We start from the raw sequence: 21,511 nt of genomic DNA, 5'->3' as shown, positions 1-21,511 counted from the left end.
TATTATTTTAATACGGAGAGTTGAACTCATTATTCAGCAAAGTCCAGCGAGGAATCAAGTACGAATCTCAGCATTCAGCACAGAATGCGAGACAAGAAAGTAAAACACAAAAACAAAAAGGCAAATATCAGAAGAGAAATGGTCAGAAAAATATCCATTTTATTTATTATTAAAACAATATTCTATCCTATTTCAACACATTTCTATTTTTAAAAATATTTTTATTTTTATATTGTTGTAATAGTTATAAAATTCTAATTGCATCCATACTAATAAATTATAACCGCTATAATTCATAATTATCAATATTATATTATAATAATTATGAATTATAAATATTACAATATAAATAATTTATTTTAATTAATATTATATTATAACAGTTATATATTATATCATGTGATTCGTAACATTACAACATTAATAATTTACTTTTAATCAATACTAATCAATATTATATTATAATAATTACAAAATTATAATTGCAATACAATTATAATAGATGCTTTTATATTATAGTAGCTGCTACAACATAAATAATTATATTATACCAGCTACAAAATTGTAATTGTTACCATCGTAATTATAAAATTATAACTGATACAACTATCTTGAAAATAAGGTTATTTTTGACAAATCTAGTAAAAAACACACCAACTGACACAACTATGAACACTTGTCATTAAGCTATAGCCAACATCCATCCAACTCTAGTTGGAACGTTATTCATACAATAATTCGTCATCACCAAATAGACAGCACTAAATGTTCTTGTTTTGAGGGATATCTTGAGAGTTCGATTCGCCAAAGATGAAGCTCTATACGATCGGTGGAAAGAAGATTGACACTCGGCATTTTTTGCAGGGAAATATACAAACATCTCCTTCTATGTCGATTGAGGATCTCTTACTAGCTAGGCCTTTTGCTCAGTGCTTGGCGAAGCCTGTGAAGAACAATAAAACCAATCAGGGATTTTGTATGATAAGTAACAAGTTTATTAAACTATAGTTGTGATCTATTTGATACTAACACCAATTGAAGTGACAAAGTTGCAGACTGCACATTTCACTGATCTTGCTCCATACTGATACATGAGCAGCATCTGGCAGTTCCCACAATTCACATGAGCTACCTGATTTGCTGTCACCAAGCATGAGAGTTAAGATGGCTGATTCTAAGCTCAAACAATGGCAGACATACATCAGCAGTACAGCTAAATCCTAATTATGTATCTCATACAGCAGTAAGTTTTTGTTTTTGACTGTGAAGTGATGAAGTGTGATGATCATGCCAAGAACCATTGCTTAGTTTCTAGAGGTAGATTGACTGTGTGATAACAAGAACAACCATTGCTTACCTTCCAGAGCCAGATTGACTGTGTGACAACAAGAGCACTGGACACTACTGGCTCCCCTTATATACATCAACAGAGTGTGGCAACCTCCACAAATTAGCTGTGCCATTTCTGTTCCTGCATAGAAATTGTCTAAATCCAATATACAAGTTTGTGATCTTTTCCATTCTCCTCTCTTTCCCTCTCCCTCCCAAGTAAATGCAGCCCAAATGCCAATATGATCAACAGAACCATTCAGTTGTTTCTTTCTTCCCAAAAGCTAATTAAAGATTGGCTAAAGAAAAGTTACCGAGAGGTGGAACGGTTGTCACTGCACTGCAAACAGCACAACATACTGATATTGCCCCTACTGGATAGAGAAGCAGATTTCGGCAGCCAGAACAAACAAGTTGGCTCTGAGCACCTGAAGAATGCATTGGGGCTCAGTTGTAACCTTCCCAAAAATGAGATTTCAGAAACTCTAAATGTCTGAAACCTTCCTAGCAAAACTTGTTCAGATAAGAGCACAGAAATTGTCACTAATCATGCAGATAGAAGCATCTATAAACTCTACTTTTCTGTACTTTACTGATCAAGGTTGGTGCTTTACCATAACTATTTGTTTTGCTAGAAATATTTCTAGTAGTCAAATTCCAAACAATCGTACATGCATAATTTGCTTAACGTATTCAGGCAAGTTCAAATTGCATACCACCTGAGGGTGCAGTTGGAAGTGGAGAGGGATAAGGAGCGAGAGGGACTGGCATTGCCGAATTGCTCGCCAATCTCTGGTCTCAAACTCAGCAAAGCTTTAACTTCAAGCAGCGAACTGAATCCCTCAATCAGCTCCCATCGCCTGCACCAAGTTGTCACCAAGCCAAATCAAATCCCACTGCCCAGAACAAATCTTTAAACTCCTCAACGAGGAGGAAAAAGGAAAGGGAAAATACAAAGATAGGGAAGAGAATAGCTGAATCACACTGCTGTAGAGCCAGCTCCTCCCTTATCTTCTCTGTATGCTTTCTTCTCTTTTTTTTCTTCTTTTTCCAAGTGCAGTGACAACTCGGGAGAGATATCGATGTGATGGTGGGAGTGGGTGAGACTGAGCATTCTGGCGACTGATGGTGAGAAATCGAGATCATTGCGCTGCCTTTTCGTCGCTCCTTCCGCTCGTAGTAAGAGCAGGCACTACTGTTAGCCTCTTGATTGCCTTTGTGCTTTGCGGTACCCAGCGCCATGCGCGTGAGCTTCCCGCGTCAACAAACTGGTGGTGGAGGAACCTCCGCGTGAACCAGACGATCACTTTCACATACCGCTGTATTATCTTTGATTGAGGTAATCAATTAGCAGAAAAGGCTAAGGAGATAAGAGGATCAGCTTGTAATCATCGGCCAGAACTGCATTCACTTCTATCCAATCCGACGTTGCTCACGGCCAATGTGCCTTGAACTGCAAAGCAAAGAAAAGAGAGAACGTACGACAAGAACATGTCTGATTGCTAAACTTGATGATATGAATCAGGCTGAGGATGATACGCATTTAATTTTAAATAAACGGATAAGAACACCATCCTATTCCTACCCCTCCAATCCCAAATTTTGATTCACGTAAAAAGGGAAATGATAGAGGACAAATGCATGCGCAATCTCCTTTTTCCATATTTGCTTCCACGATATCTTCTGTTGATAAACCAAATAATCTCAGACACAGACGTAAACTCAAGTCTTTCTCAGAATTGACTATGATTCACAGGAAATATAGAAAGGCAATAATGCATGCTAATTAATGGCACAAAAACAAATGCCTTCTGTGACAAGACCCATAAATTTATGGATCAAATATCTTTCCTAGTTTCCACCTCCACTTGCCACAAACACAAACATTTGATACATATGCTCCAGTCAGCATCAAATTAATGCCCTGGTCCTTCTTCATGTCCACAAACTCAAGTGTAAAAGATAAAAGGTGGCTTTTTACCTTTTATTTGGGAAAAAAACTTATCAACATGGAAATGCTTACATTGAAGAGTACACATGGCAGAATTTGTCGCTTAGAGAATCGGATGAACTGGTGGGGCTGCAGATTACGATAGATAAAAAAGAGAGCTCTACGAGTTGTCAGCAGCATCTGTAGTGCAGGCTTCAGTAGTTGATGCAGGTATTTGCTTCACTGGTATTCTAACACGCTTTCCTTTGAAATATCGATACTCCCATGTCGGTGGTGGATACTTTCTGTTCAATTTATCATACTTGTCCACCATACCTAACTTCTGAAAGACATCGCCAAGCATGCTTACAATTGACTGATCTGGTCTGATTCCCAACTCTTCCATGTCAGCAAAAACCTAAGGACAGAAACAACATTGTGGTGCTGTAAAAATAGAATGTCGGACCAGCAAATAGACAACAAAGGATAAAGGAATTTTTAACCAATCAGACTAAGCCACTCTGGCACTGGTTCTGCTACTTTAGAAGATTCAAAGAATCAAAAGAAAGTTTCAGCCAGATTTGGCTGATCTTCCTGGGTTTTGGTCGTCTCTTAACTGACTGATCAAGATTGACTGGTTTGTCAGCTCTTCTAAATTTGAAGTTCAACTCAGACCAAACTGAAGACAATTAAGTCTTTATTTTTGTGATGAAGACTTTTTACTTTTGCATATAAGCGGAGAAATGAGATCAAGACTCTATGGGAAAAAAGATTAGCAAGAGACTTTGTATGGGGCATTGTGTACAGTCGATCTGTTCAGATGTGCTGAACGAATGAAGTTTCTCTGCATGACTAATTCATATAAGATGACCATACATGATAAAGGAGTGGCTATGCTAATATCCATACTACTATAATTGAAAATTTAGCTCAACAGCTAAACATATTCTTTTCATAAAGATGTTGACCCCTGTTCCAGACAGACAAACAATCACTCCTAACCCCAAAAGTAGAGAAAGGGTTTCAGGTGCACCATGTTGTTAACTCAAACAGGTGAACTGGCACTCACGAACAATGAGACATAGTAATGGCATAGTGATGTAAAAAAACGAGTTAATAAAAGCTGATGAACAGGCAGAAAGCATGCCAGGAATAAAAAGGAGTGAAGGGATTTAAGTATTAACTATCAAGTACCTCGAACATCTTTTCGTGCATGCCTTTCCTGTAGTATAATGTTATCATTTTCATAAAGAAAATACGAGGCAAATTCTCCAAATTCTCAGAAAATATTTTCATCCATAGTTCTTCTGCCTCTTCAAGACGTCCATCCTCTGCTAAAGCATTCAATAATGTGTAATATGTGCCCATGGTCTTTCCTTGACCTTTGCTGAACATCCACTTGATCACCTGGAGAATAAAAATTCTTGTTTTAACAGGATGAAGATTGGGACTCCACAATAATGAAATATTGCAATACTACCTGAATTATTCTTTTCCATTCCTTTTCAAACTCAAGTGTCTTCAATGCCTTCTTCACCACTACCAGGGGAAATTCCAACTCCCAGGCGACAAATGAATCAAGAGCACCATAAACTTCTTCTTTTACATTTGATAAACCTTTTATCTACAGGGTATCAAAATCGTGAATCAAGTCCATGGTAATAAACAAGGCATACCTACCATTCCATGGTAATAAACAGTGCATGCCTACTAATGAAGTTTAGGAAATAAAAAGGAAGTATGAACCATGGATTGAAATCTCGAGCGTATCGCGTGATATCGGCGAAAAATTTCATTCCACTGACAGACCGGCATCAGCATAGGCATTCCGACCGAGAGAAGCCTATAGAGGCGTCGCCCGGGCTCGGCGACGCCTACACGTGCGAGCCACGTGCTCCCCCGGTCGCGCGCGTGATCAATCGCGGTTCCTTTTGTTTTTGTTTTATTTTTTTTAACTTAGATTTAATAAAATATTAATAATCAATTCCTAGCTATACTTGGGGATAATTTAAATAGACTTTATTAAAATCCATAAAATTATCTTATTATTTTTTAAAAATATTTTATTTTTTATATTTAAATATTTAGATTAAATTTTTTATTTTATTTAATATATTTTATATTTTAAAAATATCGAAACTATACTGGCACAGTACGATACGGTACCGAAACTGTATCATTCCGATTCAGGATCGAAACTTCGGCACGGCTCGATATTTTAAACATTGGTATGAACTATGAAGGTTTATTTGACTATAGAGAGATTGTTTAAGAAAATCACATATGTTGATATGTTAAAATATAGTGACCATATTGTACACCAAGGATACTTTCCAAAATTGAGCTTTATTTTATAAAATATGGGCAACACAAGATATAGTAACTTGATTGCATAAGTTATTCAAAAAGTCTGCAAATACCCACAAGTATTCTACACGCAAAACCAAGAACTACAATTTCCTAATGCCCACAGGCTGCAAGAATACTCATAAGTCATCAATATAATCATAATGAATATTCATCGATATGCTAAAGGATGACTGAAAACATGAGTCTCCTATGGACAATTATAAAAAAAAAAGTCATATAGACCAAAATAGCAATAATGATCAAAGAATAATTATGTAAAAATATAGAAAGGGTCCTTGTCGTACATTTGAATAAATTCTAAGCATACTACAATTTTATGGTTCACCTATCGATTAATGATCATAACTGTTAAAGAAAAAAAAAGAGAATCTTACACATCCAACAAGCTTTTGCGACTTGGAAATTGTCCCAATTCTCTTTCTAGTTTTCCACACACGAGGAAATCTGGGTCTAGGGCCTCTAGCTTCGCAAACCTGGGATACATTAAGATATGTAATTGCATAACTGAATTACAAGTGGCATTGACAGTAGTACTAAAGTGGCACATGAAAAACTAAAAAAGGTAAACTGATTGTTTAGTTCTCAAATCAATATGAAGATTCTTTGTTGCATGATAACCATGACACTATGATAGTACTAACTCTTATTGAAGAGAGTGAAGGAAAAAGTTACAGATAATGGAGGTTATAAGGAGGCTTTATTATCTAAATGTGTTGGCATAAAAAAGACAGAAGATAGAAATTGCAGGCATGATCTAGGAGATTAAGAAAAGCTACAACTCATGCATTACTTGTTATAATGCTCCATTCAATATCATGGTATATTGGAGCACACTCTTTTGTCATAAAAGAGAGTATGGTCAACTAGATTCCAAAATAAAACATATATCTCCTTTCTATAGTAAAAGGGACACTTTTGGAGTTCTCCCTACAATTTGTGGGTATTGTTCCATTTAACTTCCGTTTGTTGCCCATCACACACCCCATGTTGAATGCACAACACTCCACCCTCTATAGTTTGCCTCCTAGATAATCACTCAAAGTCGATCTAGAATCTCAAGATGCACAGTGAAGAGGTTGAACTCTAAGATTTCGACCATCGTTGATGTCAATCTTGATAGTCAAGTGGTCAAGGAAGGAGAAGCATCAATTGAGTCCTCGCCAGCATAGGGATAGCCACATTTTCCTTCTATATCAATCAATCGCTCACTTCAAGTTATCATTCCCCACTTTTGGCAACAATTGTGAGTGGCAATGACCCTGTGTAAGTAAGTGCAGGTGTTGATCAAGGAGCCCGGGCTTTTGACAACAATAATGATTTTTTACTTTTCTAATGGTGAACACCAATGGTATCAAGTTGGTGCACAAATCAGTGGGGCTTCCACTTCCTCAAGCACTTCGACCTGTTTGTGCTCATCTCTAGAGGTTGAAATTCCTAAAGGACAACAATGTCATTCCAATTTGCTGTGACTCTAGGTCTCAGACAACTATGCGCTCAATAAGTAATTCCAAATTGCTTCAATTTTTTGGAATGCACATAGCTTATTGAGTGAATCATTGTTTTGAGACTCAGAATCATTGATAAAGAAGGCAGACTCAAATTGGAATGGCATCTCCATTCATGGTGAATTTTAACGTCTCAAATATGAGCACGACCAAACTAAAGAGCTCGAGGAAGTAGAAGGTTGGTCAATTTGAGCACCAGATCAATACTTGTCTCTGTGCTCACCACCTGAAATGTCAAAATATTCACTATGACCGCTTCTTGAACTGGCCACATTGGAGCATCCCAGCCCCTTGAACAACATTGCCACACGTTTATTGTCCACCCAAGATTATTGCTGGAAGGAAGTGGATGATAACCTAAGCAAGTGTCTGATTCCAAGATTCAATGAACACAGGGAAAAGCCTATAATCAGTTGATCTGGAAGGGTAAATAGCAGGTGAACTGCTTGGGTAAATAGCAGTTGATCGATATCAACAACGTTGAAAAATGTAAAGTCTGGCCTCTTCACTATTTCCTCCATGCACGTCTAGACTACGGATTGAATCTAAAAGGAGAGACAAATATTAGGGAGCAGATATTGTGTGCTTTCTACACAACCCAGCAAAGGGGATTAATCGTTTCCGCCTATTAACTGAGAGTCTGAGACTACAATTTCAGCGTCAAACTGAAGTTGGACGGGTAACCACAAAGAGCTTAAAAGGCGTCTATTTTACTATAGATAGGAGAGATAAGGTCTTGCCTTGGATCTAGTTGTCCATACAAGAGAACTCAGTTGGATGCATAACAAGGGATAAATTTAAACATTCTAGATGAAACTCGCTAAAGCAGCACAAACAAAGCGACGTTCATGATGGGCAAAGGTAAATCAACCAACAGAAGATGAGGCATAGAAGGAATGTTATCCAATAAAGTAAACTAGGGAAGGCTGGGAAATCACAAAATCAAACAAAGGCAGCGAAAAGGAACAAAATAACAGACTATCGCCAAGAACAAAACCTATAGGTAGACGGCAAGAAACTTTCTTTCAGAAAAAAAAAACTAGAAATGAAATAATCAAGTCGATTGAATGGCTGCGCCAAGCATAACAAGCAACAACAAAATGATTAGAGAGGATGAAGCCAAACAACATAGCCAGCGAAGTAGATCCACTCACAATAAGCTTCAGATTTAAGGAAGCCACGGCATCCCGCTTGTCTTGGACCAGGCGGGACACAGTGGCCTCATCGGCCGGAACGAAGAACTTCTTCCTATGGATCGATTGGCGCAGAGCGCCAGTTGACGGGCGAAGAAACGGAAGGGGAGGAGAAGCGGAAGAAAGATAAGGGCGGAGCGACGATGCAGGTGCAAGAGGAAGCGAAGCCATGGTGTTCGCCCGGAACGGGGAGATTGTACGGTATTTGCCGTCTGGAATTCTAAAACCCTGTATCGAGTATCAACCAGTTGTGACCAGCACTTTTCTGATTTACCTCCTCATAAATGATGATGAGATCGTGGGACCGATCGTGTGAGACCACTAAGATGACAGATTCCACCTTTAAGAGTATCAACCAATCCGCTAAGGTGACGGATTTCACCTTTTTGCAGAAGAGTATCAATCAGTCAGCCCTGAGACATAGCTGAGTTGGGTATGACGTAGCAGACTTACAGAAGATGACAAGAATTCAAATCCTGATGAAGTCAGGTAATACCCTCCTGCATTGTGACCAACTGCAGTTCCTCGATTTACCTAAATTGATCGTGGTGTAGAGCCACTAAGATAACAGCTTCCACCTTTTACAGAAGAATATCACCCAATCACCAATCACCACTAACCACGTATCAAGGCAGTGCATAAATTTATCACATCATTTGTTAAAAAAATTAACTATCATAATATTTTAATTTATATACATCCATCATAATTTTTTCAAATTAAAATCCGCTAAGATAACAAATTCCATCTTTTACAGAAGAATATCACCGAGTCACCATTACCACCCACGTATCAAGGCAGTGCATAAATTTATCACATCATTTGTTAAATAAAAAAATTAACTATCATAACATTTTAATTTATATAAATCCATCATAATTTTTTCAAATTAAAATCCAATATATTACTCAGTTTACTTGAATTTTTTTTTTAAAAAAAAGTCGATTTGAGTTAAAAATAATCGAAGTTGATAGTTCAAAATTAATCAGTTTAGCTAGAAACAACTCATTTCAATAAAAAAAATATATATACACAAGGAATCCTGTACCACGAGGAATACACAAGGAATTGTGTTTAAATAAAAGATGTTGATAAACTGTTGTGTTGTAAACATGTGATATGACGAGAGAGACAGTGTTGGGTACAGACTTGCAGATAAGTAGAAGAGAACTAGAGCCTTCAATGTCTATTGCCTTCCGTTTTGATCCTTGCATGCTAGACCAGATAGATGTGTAAAAAAGGAAGACCCGTGTGTCGCAAAATCATAATTCAACTCGCCAATTTTTGCAGTTTTTTGCCTGGAAAATACCAACAAGACATCTACTAATTACTTGAGGAAACCCATTAATGGCCATTAAGTTCTTAAGAAAACAACTATTTGGAATTTGTCTTTCAGAGCTCTATAGAGAAGTACCACATTTGGTCATCCAACATAGATTTTGTCAGACCAAAAGCCCGAAGCTCCTCCACAGTATGGTGCACTAGGAGGCTGTATCTGTAATTCAAGGTTTTATCCAAAATTAGAATTAATTAGAACACAAAAACAAGGATAGCCAACATATTAGTGGAAGTTTCACATGTCAATCATATGATTATCTGGGATGTAGGACTCTATTATCACTAGGATCAATGTGGAAATCACAGGATAACATACAGCATGATCATTGAGAAATTCCTATGACTGTATTTTTTAAGTAGCCCTCTTTTGATGGATGCCCGAATGGATTTTTATATAAATTAAATTTCAATGTATTCAAGCAACATCTGGATTTCCATTTATAGACAATAATTCAGCTATGAAACTATTCCAGTAAAAAAAGCAAACAACGCAATATAGTTTGCACAGGAAAAAAAAAGCAAATTCCCTTAAGCATGTCAATGAGCAGAAAACTAGCACTAAATGAAAGAAATCCATTCCAGTGTATGTAAACATTTGACAAGACCATTTGCAAGTTAGTAGGATGATGTAGTATATTATGCACAGTTTTGATGAAGAAAACAATCTCTAATGCTCACTAACTTGGTCGATTGTAAGAACATTACAGATCATTGATATTTGCTGAATGACTAGAAAAGAAACAGATGAATAGTGGGAACACAAGGAAATGCCAACCTTAATTAGATCAAAATACATTGAATCAGCTTCATTTTGGCACAAGAATAAAGTTAGGTACTACGGAAGTGCAAAAAGATACAGATGTTCCATGCCCTATAACTATTGCTACAAACAAACAGCAGAATGATACAATTATAAGTTTGAAGAGAAATGTTGAAATTTAAATCGCTGACTTGAGCAAATATTGGATAAGAAAGTAATGACTTAGAATTGGCAAGTGTGGATTTGGATTCAGATGGAGTGCAGAAGCAATTGGATTTTCAACAAGAAAAAAATCTGTGTTCAAATTCATCTGTCAATGTAAGCTTCTTATTGGTAGCCGGTTAACAAGATGGTTAGCAAAAAGAAAGATTTTAGGTGACTTGAGTTCAGACTTTGTAATCATTTCAACATGCAAAATGAAAATTTCCATGGATCATGCCAGTTTTTCATCAAAAGAAGAGCAGAAGTAAAACCATTTCAATTATTTGACTGTCATTCTCAATATAATTGGTACATATTAGTTTCCAATTTGTTACTAGTTCAATTCTGCAGAATGAAACCAAACCAAATAAGAAACTCTGATTGATTGGTATATTTATGCATATGTTCTTCAAGAGATTTAGCAATCAACAGTTTCAGATGGCAACAAAAATTCGAGCCTTTTGTACTGGAATTTTGCACGGGCAGGCAATGAAATGAGATTGGATGCATACATGGCCACCAAAGTGTGAATAATTATGTGCTAAGTCTAATGCTCATGGAAGTCCCTAGCATAAATCAAATTTCTAAACTGAATCAAATAATATTTATAAACACAGCAACATGCTTTCTGGGCTTGCAAATGATTAAGTTGAGAAAAGGAACAAATAATCCCAACCCGTGTCAATTAAAAATTAAGTGTAGAGGCTCATGTAAAGCTTTGCAAAGCTTCTGCTAAGAATACTATGGACGTGTGGGTTACTATAAAAATATTTTAAGAAATAAAATAATATCTGAGGGCAATTAAGTTTAGTATAATAGATGATAAAATGAGAGAAAATAGGATGGATTATTTGAATATGTTCAAAGGCATGTAGCAGATTTTCTAGTTGAAGGAGTTGAACCAATTAGTGTGGAAGGTATAAGGGATGAAATAAAAAAATCTTGCATAGAGATAAATGGAGGATAATATTCTTATATATAACTGATCCCAAATAGTTGGCATAGGTAAAACTTTACAATGCCGAGCACAAAAAAACTATTACCCATGCAAAAAAAACTTATGATTGATAAACAAATTAGTTAAGCAATGGGTAATAAGATTGGACATGGCAAGGAGGAAATATTTGAAAATAAAATTGATGAGGGAAAAATAATGCAAAGGTTGATTCTCATATAAATCAGTACCTGCCCTCATTACCAGTTTGCATGACTAGAAATCCTCCATTGTCAAGATTGTTAAGCCCTTCAAACTGCTCGACTGTCCACTTGTACCATCTCATTAGAAACACTCTCAATGTCAGACCATGTGAAACAATTATCAAGTTCACATTTGACGATCTTTCACCTGGTGGATGAAAGCGGCCAGTGTCAATATCTGCCTTCAGGGTTTCCCTAAAGCCTGTAACAGTAATACTGCATAAATACAAAGCTATGTAACTAGAGAAATAGGTTAATTGTGATAGAACGTATCTCCACTTATTCTCTTAATCAAAAGGATTCAATCAGACAGACCACATACCTGTAATTCGGTCATAGACATCTGCAGCTGATTCACCATCAGGAAACCGATAGAAAAATCGACCATAACGGCGACGGTCTTCTTTGTCACTTCGCATTTTCTCCCTATCCTGAAAGTTTCCTGTCCCACAGAGATAAAGAGTAAGAAGACACTAAAATCAGACCAGTCAAATAAAATAATCTTTTAAATTCGGCTTGGTTCCTAATGCTACTTTGACCAGCTCTATCAAGCATTCTGATCTATTTTAGGCAGCTGACAACCTGTTCATGCTCTATTGTTATTACAAAAAAAATGAGGAAGCTTAGTTCAAATCACTCATACAACTCCATAAGCATTCATGTACTGCTAAGTCAGGGAGATGTAATGATCCTACTGAATCAACAAATTGCAGTTTAGGAAAAACAATTATCAGGAGGAAACTAAGAGGTCCTAGTGTCATTTGAATACAAATGACATAAAGTAAGTATATGTGCAAAGTTTTTGTCGTGTGTTTTTCTTCTGCATTAGCCTCTATGTTTCCTGTCCAAAAAAAAATACATGTTTTACTTCTAATTTGTATTGATTTGCAGAATTCTGCAAGGACCTGATCCTGGATCGCTAGAATTTCTCAAAACCAACATAGAGAAAACGGATGAAAATAACAAAGGATAAAAATAACAAAAGCTAAAATGAAAAGCTAATGCATCAAAATCTGCTGATCTAAACGTTGACAAAAATGTTAATTGTCTTCAATTGGCTATAGATAATCAGTTAATCACTGCCCAAAAACACCAATTCAAGAGAAACATTTCAAGATGGACTTCGCAAAATAGATTAAAGAATTGGAATAAAAAGAAGGCGTTGCGAACAACGAAAACGCACCGAAATCTTGCTCTCGAAGACGCGGTTCCTCCCTGACCCCTGCGATCCTCGAGAACTCAAAGGCCTTTGCTAGGCCACGGAGAGTCTCGCGCGCCCTTAGGTAGGGCGATACGTAAAAATAGATCTTCCAGTCCTCGGCATCATCACCGGCGATGAGGTCGCGGATCCGGAGACCGCATGCTTCGGCCTCGCGCCAGCCCTTGGCAGTGAGCCCAATCCTGGGATCCGGGATGCGGCTGTAGGCGCTCTCGTCGACGTTTCCCTCGCTCTGGCCGTGGCGTACGAGAATGATACGGCGCGGACGGGGGAAGAACGCCTCTTGCGAGCGCTCCGGGAACAAGGACTCTGCGGCCTGAGGCAGTGGGGCGAAGCGAGGGCTGCGACGCCCGAGAGTGTCCTCGCAGCAACGGATTCGAGAGCAGGAGGCAGGGAGGGGCACCGAGAACATTACGACTGGCTGCTGGACCGCTGGTTATCGCTTCCGATTCCGAGCGAGTGGCGGTTGTTCCCCGTTCTCGAAATCAAGTTTATGCAATAAAATGAATTTTATTTTAAATTTAAATTTAATTTGAATCGTTCAGGTAGTTGGTCAAAAGTCGCTTTCTACTTCTGACTAGACACGAATTTTTGTACGCATTTTCTCTTTCGTACTTACACTTCGAATTTTGTAGTTTTACTCTCTCTCTTTTCTCTCTCTCTTTTATTTTTTTTCTATGATTTATTAATAAACAATCTTACAAATAGACACTTAAAATTTATAATATTGTGCAACCTATTAATTGTTAATATTATAAATTGGATAAAAATTAAAATTAATTATCATATTTTTAAAAAATCAATATATTTCTTATTTTAAATTTATTTTTTATTTGAATGTTATTGTGTAAAATTATTTTAATTTAATTAAAATTATTATATAGAGAGTATTATTCTATTGATTTTTTTATTAACTTGATAAAAATTATTTTAATTAAATTAAAAATATTTTAAAATTACTATACCAATTAGATAATGTTATAACTATCAATGATAAAATTAAGATTCGGATAATAAGATTATAAGATCCTACGATCTGAAAGCAATAAATCGATTTGAGGATCAATTGAAATTAGATTTTATAGTAAAATCGAAACACGATTGTAGAATCATGCATGATCGATGAAATCAGTACGATCTTACATTACAAACGATTTTATGCACATCGAAACAACGAATAAGCGAACAGTACCTCCATCGACGGGCAAAACAGTCGAGGGGTCCTCGTCGACAGATAGCGAAAGAGGAAGGGACACACGTGCACGAGAAGACAACGCCTGCGGCTTGCAAAGGGGGGCACATGAACTTGGGCACGAATAGTAGCCTCATCGACAAGCAACAATAGCAAAGGGGTCCTCGTTGGGGGGCAACGAAAGTGGAGGGGACACGCATACACAAGAAGACAAGGCTTGTGGTTTGCTAAGAGGGGGGCGAACTTGGACAATTTGTGTTGCTAGCTTCTTGCAATAGGGATATTCTCCGATATGACGATGAACGATGTTGCTCTTTGATTACTTGTGATGAGGAAGAGGGGAAAAGGCGTCGACCAACAACTAATGACGATAAGTGAGGGGAGCAACAACAACAAGCATGCAAGTGAGGGGAAAGCACGACACATTGACTTTAGTGAATTTTATATTTTTAATTAAAATATTAATTAATTAATTCAATAAAATAATTCAAATATATTTTTTAAAATCCTAATTGAATTATCATATTAAATATATATTTAAAAAATTACAATTTATTTAATTATATTATTAATAATTTAATTTAATTATTTAAAAAAGAATTTTAATTAAATATTAAACTAAATTTAATTTTCATCAATTAAATCGAAGCACTGTTTTAATATTTTTTTCATAGTACTTTTCATTTTCACCCTTATAAATTTAGAAATTTTTGTATGATCCACTTAGAGCCTGGTTCGAGAATTCGCCTATTATTTCGCTATACAAACCCACACGACCCGAACTCGATTAATTGGCCTCCGTCTCGACGACGCCGCCGCACCTTCTCCTCCGGCGAGATCTCTCGTGCACGCTGTCGAAGTAAGCTCGACGTCATCCTCCCCTTCTCCGCCACGAGAGAGTACAGCAGACTCTTCGTCACCCTCCGTCTTCATTATCAGTCTGCCGCTCTCCCTTTCATCTCCCTGTTCGCCCTAACCCTCCTATTCCGATCACAAGAAGAGGTTTTCCAAGGGTTCCTAATCCGGCCGATTGGAGACGGAGGTATGTCTTCCTTCCGACCGTACCCCCCTCTTCCGCCTCCGGTAGGAGGGCCACCTCCAGCGCCCAACCAGAACCATCCCTTTCCCCCTAACCTCAATCCCCAGTTCCAGCCCTATCCATCCCAGCCCCACGGGGGCTATCCCGCCTCCGGCACTGACGCCTCCGGCTACGGCCGGATCCCGCCAGGCTCCGCTGCCCACCCTGGGTTCGCTGATCCATACAACCTGCCGGCTAGCCAGCAGCAGTATCCTTACGCCCCTCCCGTACCCCAGGCGCCTCCACCGCCCTCGGGTTCTTACCCCCCGCCTCCGCCACCGCCACAGCCGCAGCCTTCGATGTACTACCCTTCTTCACAGTACCCAATCCAGTATAACCCTCCTTCTCAGCCACCGCCGCCACCTCCATCAGCGTCTCCGCCGCCTCCACCATCGGTTCCGCCTCCCCCGTCCCCGCCGCCCCCTTCTCTGTCTAATCAGGTCCAATCTGCTCCTCCAGCCATTAACTTGCACCATCATAGCACCACAAAAGTTGCCCCGCCTTCCGGGCGCCAGCAGAAACCGTCGCTCCCGCCTAAGCAGCAGAAGCCTCCTCCTGGACCGTCTGCCGGGAGGCCCCCCTTCCAGTCCGGAGGTCCAAATGGAATCTCGGGAAGGATCGAGACGGAGGAGGAGAGGAGATTGCGGAAGAAAAGAGAATATGAGAAACAAAAGCAGGAGGAGAAGAGGCTGCTTTTCTTGAAACAGTCGCAGTCAACTGTGCTGCAAAAGACCCAAATGCTTGCAGGCAATGCAAGGCCGAATGGCTCAATGACCGGTTCTCGCATGACAGATCGCCGGACAACTCCATTCTTGGGCGGGGATAGAATCGAGAACCGGCTTAAGAAGCCTACGACCTTCATCTGCAAGATGAAGTGAGTTGGAATTTTCATAATAAACTCCATTGTTTTAGGGGTAGCTATCCCACAACTATAACTCTATCTTTCCTTTGCAAACTTGTAAGATTTCTTTTTTTTGTTTGATTTCATTTGATGTTTGGAGCATGTAGTTTGCATCTAGCTAGTGTTTTTGCATCTCACGCTATAGTGTCAAAGGTTGTTTATTCATATTCTGCTTCGTATAGTTCTTTCTGAATTGACTGGAACTACATCTGTTAATTCTTTGAACTTGATAAATTATTATGTTTGTTCAACAATTTCACTTTTCTATTGCATCTATTAGATACATGACTTTTCACATGCTTAACAGCCTTGAAATCTAGGATACTAAACATGGTTCAGTACACAAAATCCTTTTTAGTTCTAACTCCTTTTCCACTAATTGTATTCTATATAAACAAATTTTCATCTTTTTTTCTTATGTTAAGACTCATGTGAGAGGGCACACCTTGATGTAATGTCAAGGTTGCTTGCATCTGTTACCTATTGATCAGGATTTATATCATTGAAACACCTATTTAACTATCATTGAAACGCCTATTCCAATTTATATCATTGAAACATTTATTGCATGAACTGACACTCTGGCCCTTACATTGGTTGCATCTACTTTTTGTGGCCTTATGATTAGACCGGGAAAATATCTTTTGCTATCCAATATGGATTTTGCAAGGAAATTTCAGGATGCATTGCTGCTGTCTTTTATATCGGCGAGGATCAAATACAGTGAGATACAAGTTAATACAAATCCATGTTCATCGCCTAACTTAAGAAATTCTAGTTTAGATGCTTGAATAAATTGCAATTGATCTAGAAAATGGAACTTTTCTTTGATATCAATATCTAGCACCTTTTGGCAAGCAAATGTAGTGCAATTTTTATGCATCACAACTTGATATCAGTATTGATTTGGTCTTCCTTTTGTCAACAGTAAATATCAAGTCCCATCTGCCTGATAATAGAAAACAAATACTGTATTGTGCCAATTTTGGAGCAATAGTGACAGTTATTATATATCACAACTTGGTATATTGCTCACTGCACATATTATTACTCTGACCTCAAGTAGTATCACTACCAGTAAATAAATGAAATTCAATGCTGTACTAGGATTTTTTGCTTTTCTTATCTGCTTTAATCGCTAGTCATTTTGACGTTCTTCTTGACACAGGTTTAGAAATGAGTTGCCAGATCCAACAGCACAACCAAAACTATTAGCAATGAACAAGGATAAAGATCGGTATGAGCCACTTCTGTTTTCAGTTATGTCATTCTGGCTTGGTATACATGTTTTCATAAATCTCTTACTACAATTTTTTCCCCTTAGAATTAAGAATGCTTGCCGCCTCCCCTCTCACTGGGACTTATTGTTTGATTTATTATACCTGGACTGTGGTTGCTGAACCCAGACATTTGTTGGAGAAACACAATCTATTGATTATAACTGTGTGGCTTATTTTTGTAGGCTAGTTTATTTGCTTTGTTATTATGCATTGTGTGGTGAACTTTTGTATGAAAGTTTATTTTCTTTGCTGTTATGCATTGTTTGTTTAGCCACATAAAGTTGTTTATATTGTGATGAATACCATCAGTTTTAACTGTTTCTTCTTTTGAAGTTTGTTGCATGGGTTTGTTATGTTTTTTTTTTTTTCTGATTTTAATGGTAATGAAATGTGTTGCTGTGTTTTCAGATTTAGCAGGTACAAAATTACATCCATAGAAAAGATGCTAAAGCCTAAACTTTATGTTGAACAAGATCTTGGGATACCTCTTGACCTACTTGATATGAGCATATACAAGTATGATTCTGTATTTTCCTGCTAGACAGTTTGACTACTGTAACATGTGTCTCAGATAACTCACTTATATTCCTCTCCAGTCCTCACACTGTTCGTCTCCCCCTTGCACATGAAGATGAAGAACTATTGCGTGAGGAGGAGGTAGTAACTCCTATCAAACAAGAAGGTATAAGAAGGAAAGAGAGACCTACAGATAAAGGTGTTTCTTGGTTGGTTAAGACTCAATACATTTCTCCTATTAGCACGGAAGCAGCAAAAATGGTATGGGAGTATTCTGCAGTGGAATGTTATAGGTGTGCCTCTATTGCTAGCAGCTAATTGTGCATATGCAATCTGAAATGCAACTTGCAGAGTCTTTCTGAGAAACAAGCAAAGGAGATGCGTGAATCAAGAGAAGGAAGAAATCTTTTCTTGGAGAATCTTAACAATAGGTATACTACTTGCTAACCAAAATTGATTACCATGTTCTCTGCTAGAACTTTTACTAGCTCAAGTATATCAATATTCTTTTCTACTAATATTTTTATCATTTTCCTATTGTAGCAGGGAGAAACAAATTCAAGCTATTGAAGAATCTTTCAGGGCAGCCAAACTACCTCCTGTTCATCAATCTAAACCTGGACTAGAACCTGTGGAGATTTTGCCTTTGTTACCATTTTTTGACAGGTATGCAATGCATTTAACACTAATGCTAGTTCCTCAATTGCTTTTGTTTTCACTACCTGTCATGATCTCTATGTTTTTACATCAATAGCTAATCTATGCTACTAATTGTGCCTACAAAGTTCTATAATTTGTATCACAAGGGTTCACTGTCGCTCTGCAATTAAAAGCTTTTTTTCACTAGCATCGTAGTGCATTTTCTGTAGCAGATAACAAATTTATGGTTTAACTTGTTTGGAAGCATAAGTCATGTGAATGGGTTATTTTGATTTGAATATTGGTTATTAACTTAGTGCACTCACTTCTTATGCTAGATATGAAGATCAGTTTGTTATGGTAAACTTTGATGGAGATCCAACAGCTGATTCAGAACAATATAACAAGTTAGACAGATCTATTCTCGATGAGCTTGAGTCACAGGTTTGACTTTCTTCACCATACGACCTACATACATGGTTATTTGCAAATAATGAAACCTCTAATTTAATTGTTTTAGATGTATAGTGGGTCCACTATTTTCCTTTTTTGATAAATACCCTCTGAACCTTTCTGTTTTGTTTTCAATTGAAATACTCTCAACTTTATGAAGTAAGTTCTTCATACAAATCTACTTGGTTCCTTTTTGCTTCTTTTCATAATAAGAGAGATGGGGAAAAAAATCTTGAGGTGTGGGTCATTGTAATATTCCTGAACTTCAACTCTTAAATGTTCCCTTCCTTATTTTCAATGGAAGAGCAAATGAGAAAGAGGTTTTAATCTTTGTCTTCTCCTTGTATCAAAGTATAGGAAGAGAAAGTTAGATGTCTAGTACCCTTACAAATGGATGAAAGTCAGATTCAAACATTTGTTTTTTTCCCTTCTTGATTAGGCAAATAGTTATCAATTCAGTTACAACATTGTTTGAAGTTTGTGTAGGTGTAGCTTTCATGCCTCAATGTGTGTTGAAGTTTGTGTAGGTGTAGCTTCCATGCTTCAATGTGTTTATTTTAGAGATGTAGCAGTATTCTAGTTCATCTTAAACTTCAGGTACCCATAAATTCTTCAAATTGTGACATGGTATATCCTTGATGGTGCATTATTGTCATGGTGCAAGAGTATCTTATTCCTTTATGAACTATTCTCTACCTTACAATTGTAAAAAAAAGTCACGACGATCTTTTGCTTCTTCATAGGCTATAATGAAGAGCTTTATAGTGAATGGCTCAGATCCAAACACCCCTGAGAAATTCCTTGCCTACATGGCTCCTGCACCAGATGAGGTACCTTTTGTGGATTTGCTTGCTTATATTTCATTTTTTGTCATTACCTATACGACTCAAAGACTATTAATATGCTAGCTATCAGATCTGCACTATAACATTTTTCTCGTCCCTCAAGATTAGTGAATTACATTGATACTCCATTATACATCTTTTTAACTTCAACACTTGCAACTTTCATTCAGTTGTACAAGGACAAGAAAACTGAAAATGAAGATACAACATATACCTGGCTTCGGGAGTATCATTGGGATGTATGTTTCATTTTTTTCTCTTCTTGTGTCCCTTGCATGTCATGTGACTGCAGGTAGAAGACTAAAATTTGCTTCATGGTCACCTAGGCCATTGACTATTTCTGAACAAATTCTGCATATTGTAGGTAAGGGGTGAGGATACTGATGATCCAACAACTTACCTTGTTACATTCGGAGAGAAAGATGCCCACTATTTGGTACGGTTATCTAAGTTTTTTTTTAAGGTTCTGCGTAGTTCTGATACAAATGCTTCTTGTTATGAAGCCTCTACCTACAAAGCTTGTTTTGCAAAAGAAGGCAAAAGAAGGAAGGCCAGTAGATGAAGTTGAGCATTTTCTAGCACCATCAAAGGTTACTGTGAGGAATAAATCAGCTAACGCAGTTGCAGAGTCGAATGAATATGAGGAGATGTCAGGAAAAAATGTACGTTGCTTTTTCATAGCCTGATGAAATGCATTTTAGTAATAGACTTTGAATTCCTAGCAAATTGCAGCTTAGTAATATGAATTCTTAGCATATTTACTGCTACAAAGCACAGCGATAGAGTCATGTTTCTTAATTTAGATACATATTAGTTATTCCTTTCCAGTATGCCTTTTCAGACTATCATGTTGTCGCTTGTTTATTATTTCCTACATTTGATTATCTAAGATATTATAGTTAGAACACCAGGAAAAAGTCTTTTTCATTAATAATTCCTCATGTTGGCAGTCAGTTTTCTCATCCCACAGTACCATAATAATCAGTTCTCTTAATTTTCCTCCTGATTTGTCTACGTGACTTCAAACCACACTTTCATTTTCAGGGAAAACCAGATGGTGTAAAGAGAAAGAGAGGAACTTCTTCAATGTATGACGATGACCTCGAAGAGGAACGACATAAATTTACAAGGACAGATGACATAGATCAGTTAAGCGGGGAGGAAGACTTGTCTGATTAACAAATCGGCCAGTGTCAACTCCTAGAGATTCACCTAAAGTTAAAAACTTTGAAGCAGATCAAGTATCAACCCGCATTGTATAATCCTCCTGTTGAGTTATTGCACTGCAAAGTTATTAGTTTTTTTTTTCTTCCCATTTTGGAATCAAGTTTCATTTGTATTCTCCCATGATGTCGATTCTCGCATAAGTATAGGCGTGTTTGGCTGTTGCTCTCTTTCAGCTGATCGTCCCAATTGCAGAGAAGTTTAAGCATTTTGGGGTCGTCAGTCGTGTACCCTAAACTCGTGTCGGTGATGACACTTCATTTTCTAAATTAAAATAACTTGTGTCGGTGATTCTGCATCAACTTCTGGTGTGTGCTTCATACGTATACATAGAGGTTTGG

General features: G+C 37.5%; 4 protein-coding genes across 9 annotated transcripts; 1 reads left to right on the top strand and 3 right to left on the bottom strand.

Annotated features, from left to right (window-relative positions):
* Positions 1–662: 662 nt before the first annotated feature.
* On the bottom strand, positions 663–2,517 carry LOC141833232 (protein LSD1-like). Of its 4 annotated transcripts, XM_074720623.1 has the most exons (6): positions 2,284–2,515; positions 2,046–2,189; positions 1,644–1,757; positions 1,358–1,471; positions 1,031–1,140; positions 663–943 (listed from the first exon to the last, which is right to left on the bottom strand). In XM_074720623.1, the coding sequence occupies exons 2-6, from the start codon at positions 2,098–2,100 to the stop codon at positions 914–916; spliced, it is 423 nt and encodes a 140-aa protein (XP_074576724.1). In that variant the 5' UTR covers positions 2,101–2,189; positions 2,284–2,515; the 3' UTR covers positions 663–913. The 4 variants fall into 4 exon arrangements, with proteins under 4 accessions (XP_074576724.1, XP_074576726.1, XP_074576725.1 ...); XM_074720625.1 differs by having other exon boundaries at positions 1,358–1,465; positions 2,046–2,517; XM_074720624.1 differs by having other exon boundaries at positions 2,049–2,516.
* Positions 2,518–3,119: 602 nt separating this feature from the next.
* Positions 3,120–8,519, bottom strand: LOC141833670 (pentatricopeptide repeat-containing protein At4g21190-like). Its single transcript, XM_074721156.1, has 5 exons — positions 8,289–8,519; positions 6,004–6,102; positions 4,740–4,883; positions 4,454–4,666; positions 3,120–3,677 (listed from the first exon to the last, which is right to left on the bottom strand). Exons 1-5 carry the CDS (start codon positions 8,496–8,498, stop codon positions 3,441–3,443), a joined length of 903 nt encoding a protein of 300 aa, XP_074577257.1. The 5' UTR covers positions 8,499–8,519; the 3' UTR covers positions 3,120–3,440.
* Positions 8,520–9,395: 876 nt separating this feature from the next.
* On the bottom strand, positions 9,396–13,486 carry LOC141833601 (phosphoglycerate mutase-like protein AT74H). 2 transcript variants are annotated; one of them, XM_074721080.1, is made up of 5 exons: positions 13,007–13,486; positions 12,146–12,265; positions 11,812–12,025; positions 9,742–9,822; positions 9,396–9,625 (listed from the first exon to the last, which is right to left on the bottom strand). In XM_074721080.1, exons 1-5 carry the CDS (start codon positions 13,452–13,454, stop codon positions 9,514–9,516), a joined length of 975 nt encoding a protein of 324 aa, XP_074577181.1. In that variant the 5' UTR covers positions 13,455–13,486; the 3' UTR covers positions 9,396–9,513. The 2 variants fall into 2 exon arrangements, with proteins under 2 accessions (XP_074577181.1, XP_074577182.1); XM_074721081.1 differs by having other exon boundaries at positions 9,745–9,822.
* Positions 13,487–15,047: 1,561 nt separating this feature from the next.
* On the top strand, positions 15,048–21,472 carry LOC141833228 (protein PAF1 homolog). Of its 2 annotated transcripts, none has more exons than XM_074720615.1 (12): positions 15,048–16,186; positions 17,382–17,450; positions 17,902–18,009; positions 18,090–18,270; positions 18,361–18,440; positions 18,556–18,675; positions 18,987–19,092; positions 19,845–19,931; positions 20,117–20,185; positions 20,311–20,382; positions 20,450–20,608; positions 20,991–21,472. In XM_074720615.1, exons 1-12 carry the CDS (start codon positions 15,279–15,281, stop codon positions 21,123–21,125), a joined length of 2,094 nt encoding a protein of 697 aa, XP_074576716.1. In that variant the 5' UTR covers positions 15,048–15,278; the 3' UTR covers positions 21,126–21,472. The 2 variants fall into 2 exon arrangements, with proteins under 2 accessions (XP_074576716.1, XP_074576715.1); XM_074720614.1 differs by having other exon boundaries at positions 18,553–18,675.
* Positions 21,473–21,511: the final 39 nt, after the last annotated feature.

This window comes from Curcuma longa, chromosome 8 (assembly GCF_044706935.1).
Source record: "Curcuma longa cultivar G26 ecotype Majalengka, Jawa Barat chromosome 8, ITB_CL_G26_1.1, whole genome shotgun sequence".
Lineage (NCBI taxonomy): Eukaryota > Viridiplantae > Streptophyta > Magnoliopsida > Zingiberales > Zingiberaceae > Curcuma > Curcuma longa.
The sequence above is the reverse complement of the archived record's forward strand: the minus strand, read 5'-3'. Positions and strand labels throughout refer to the sequence as shown.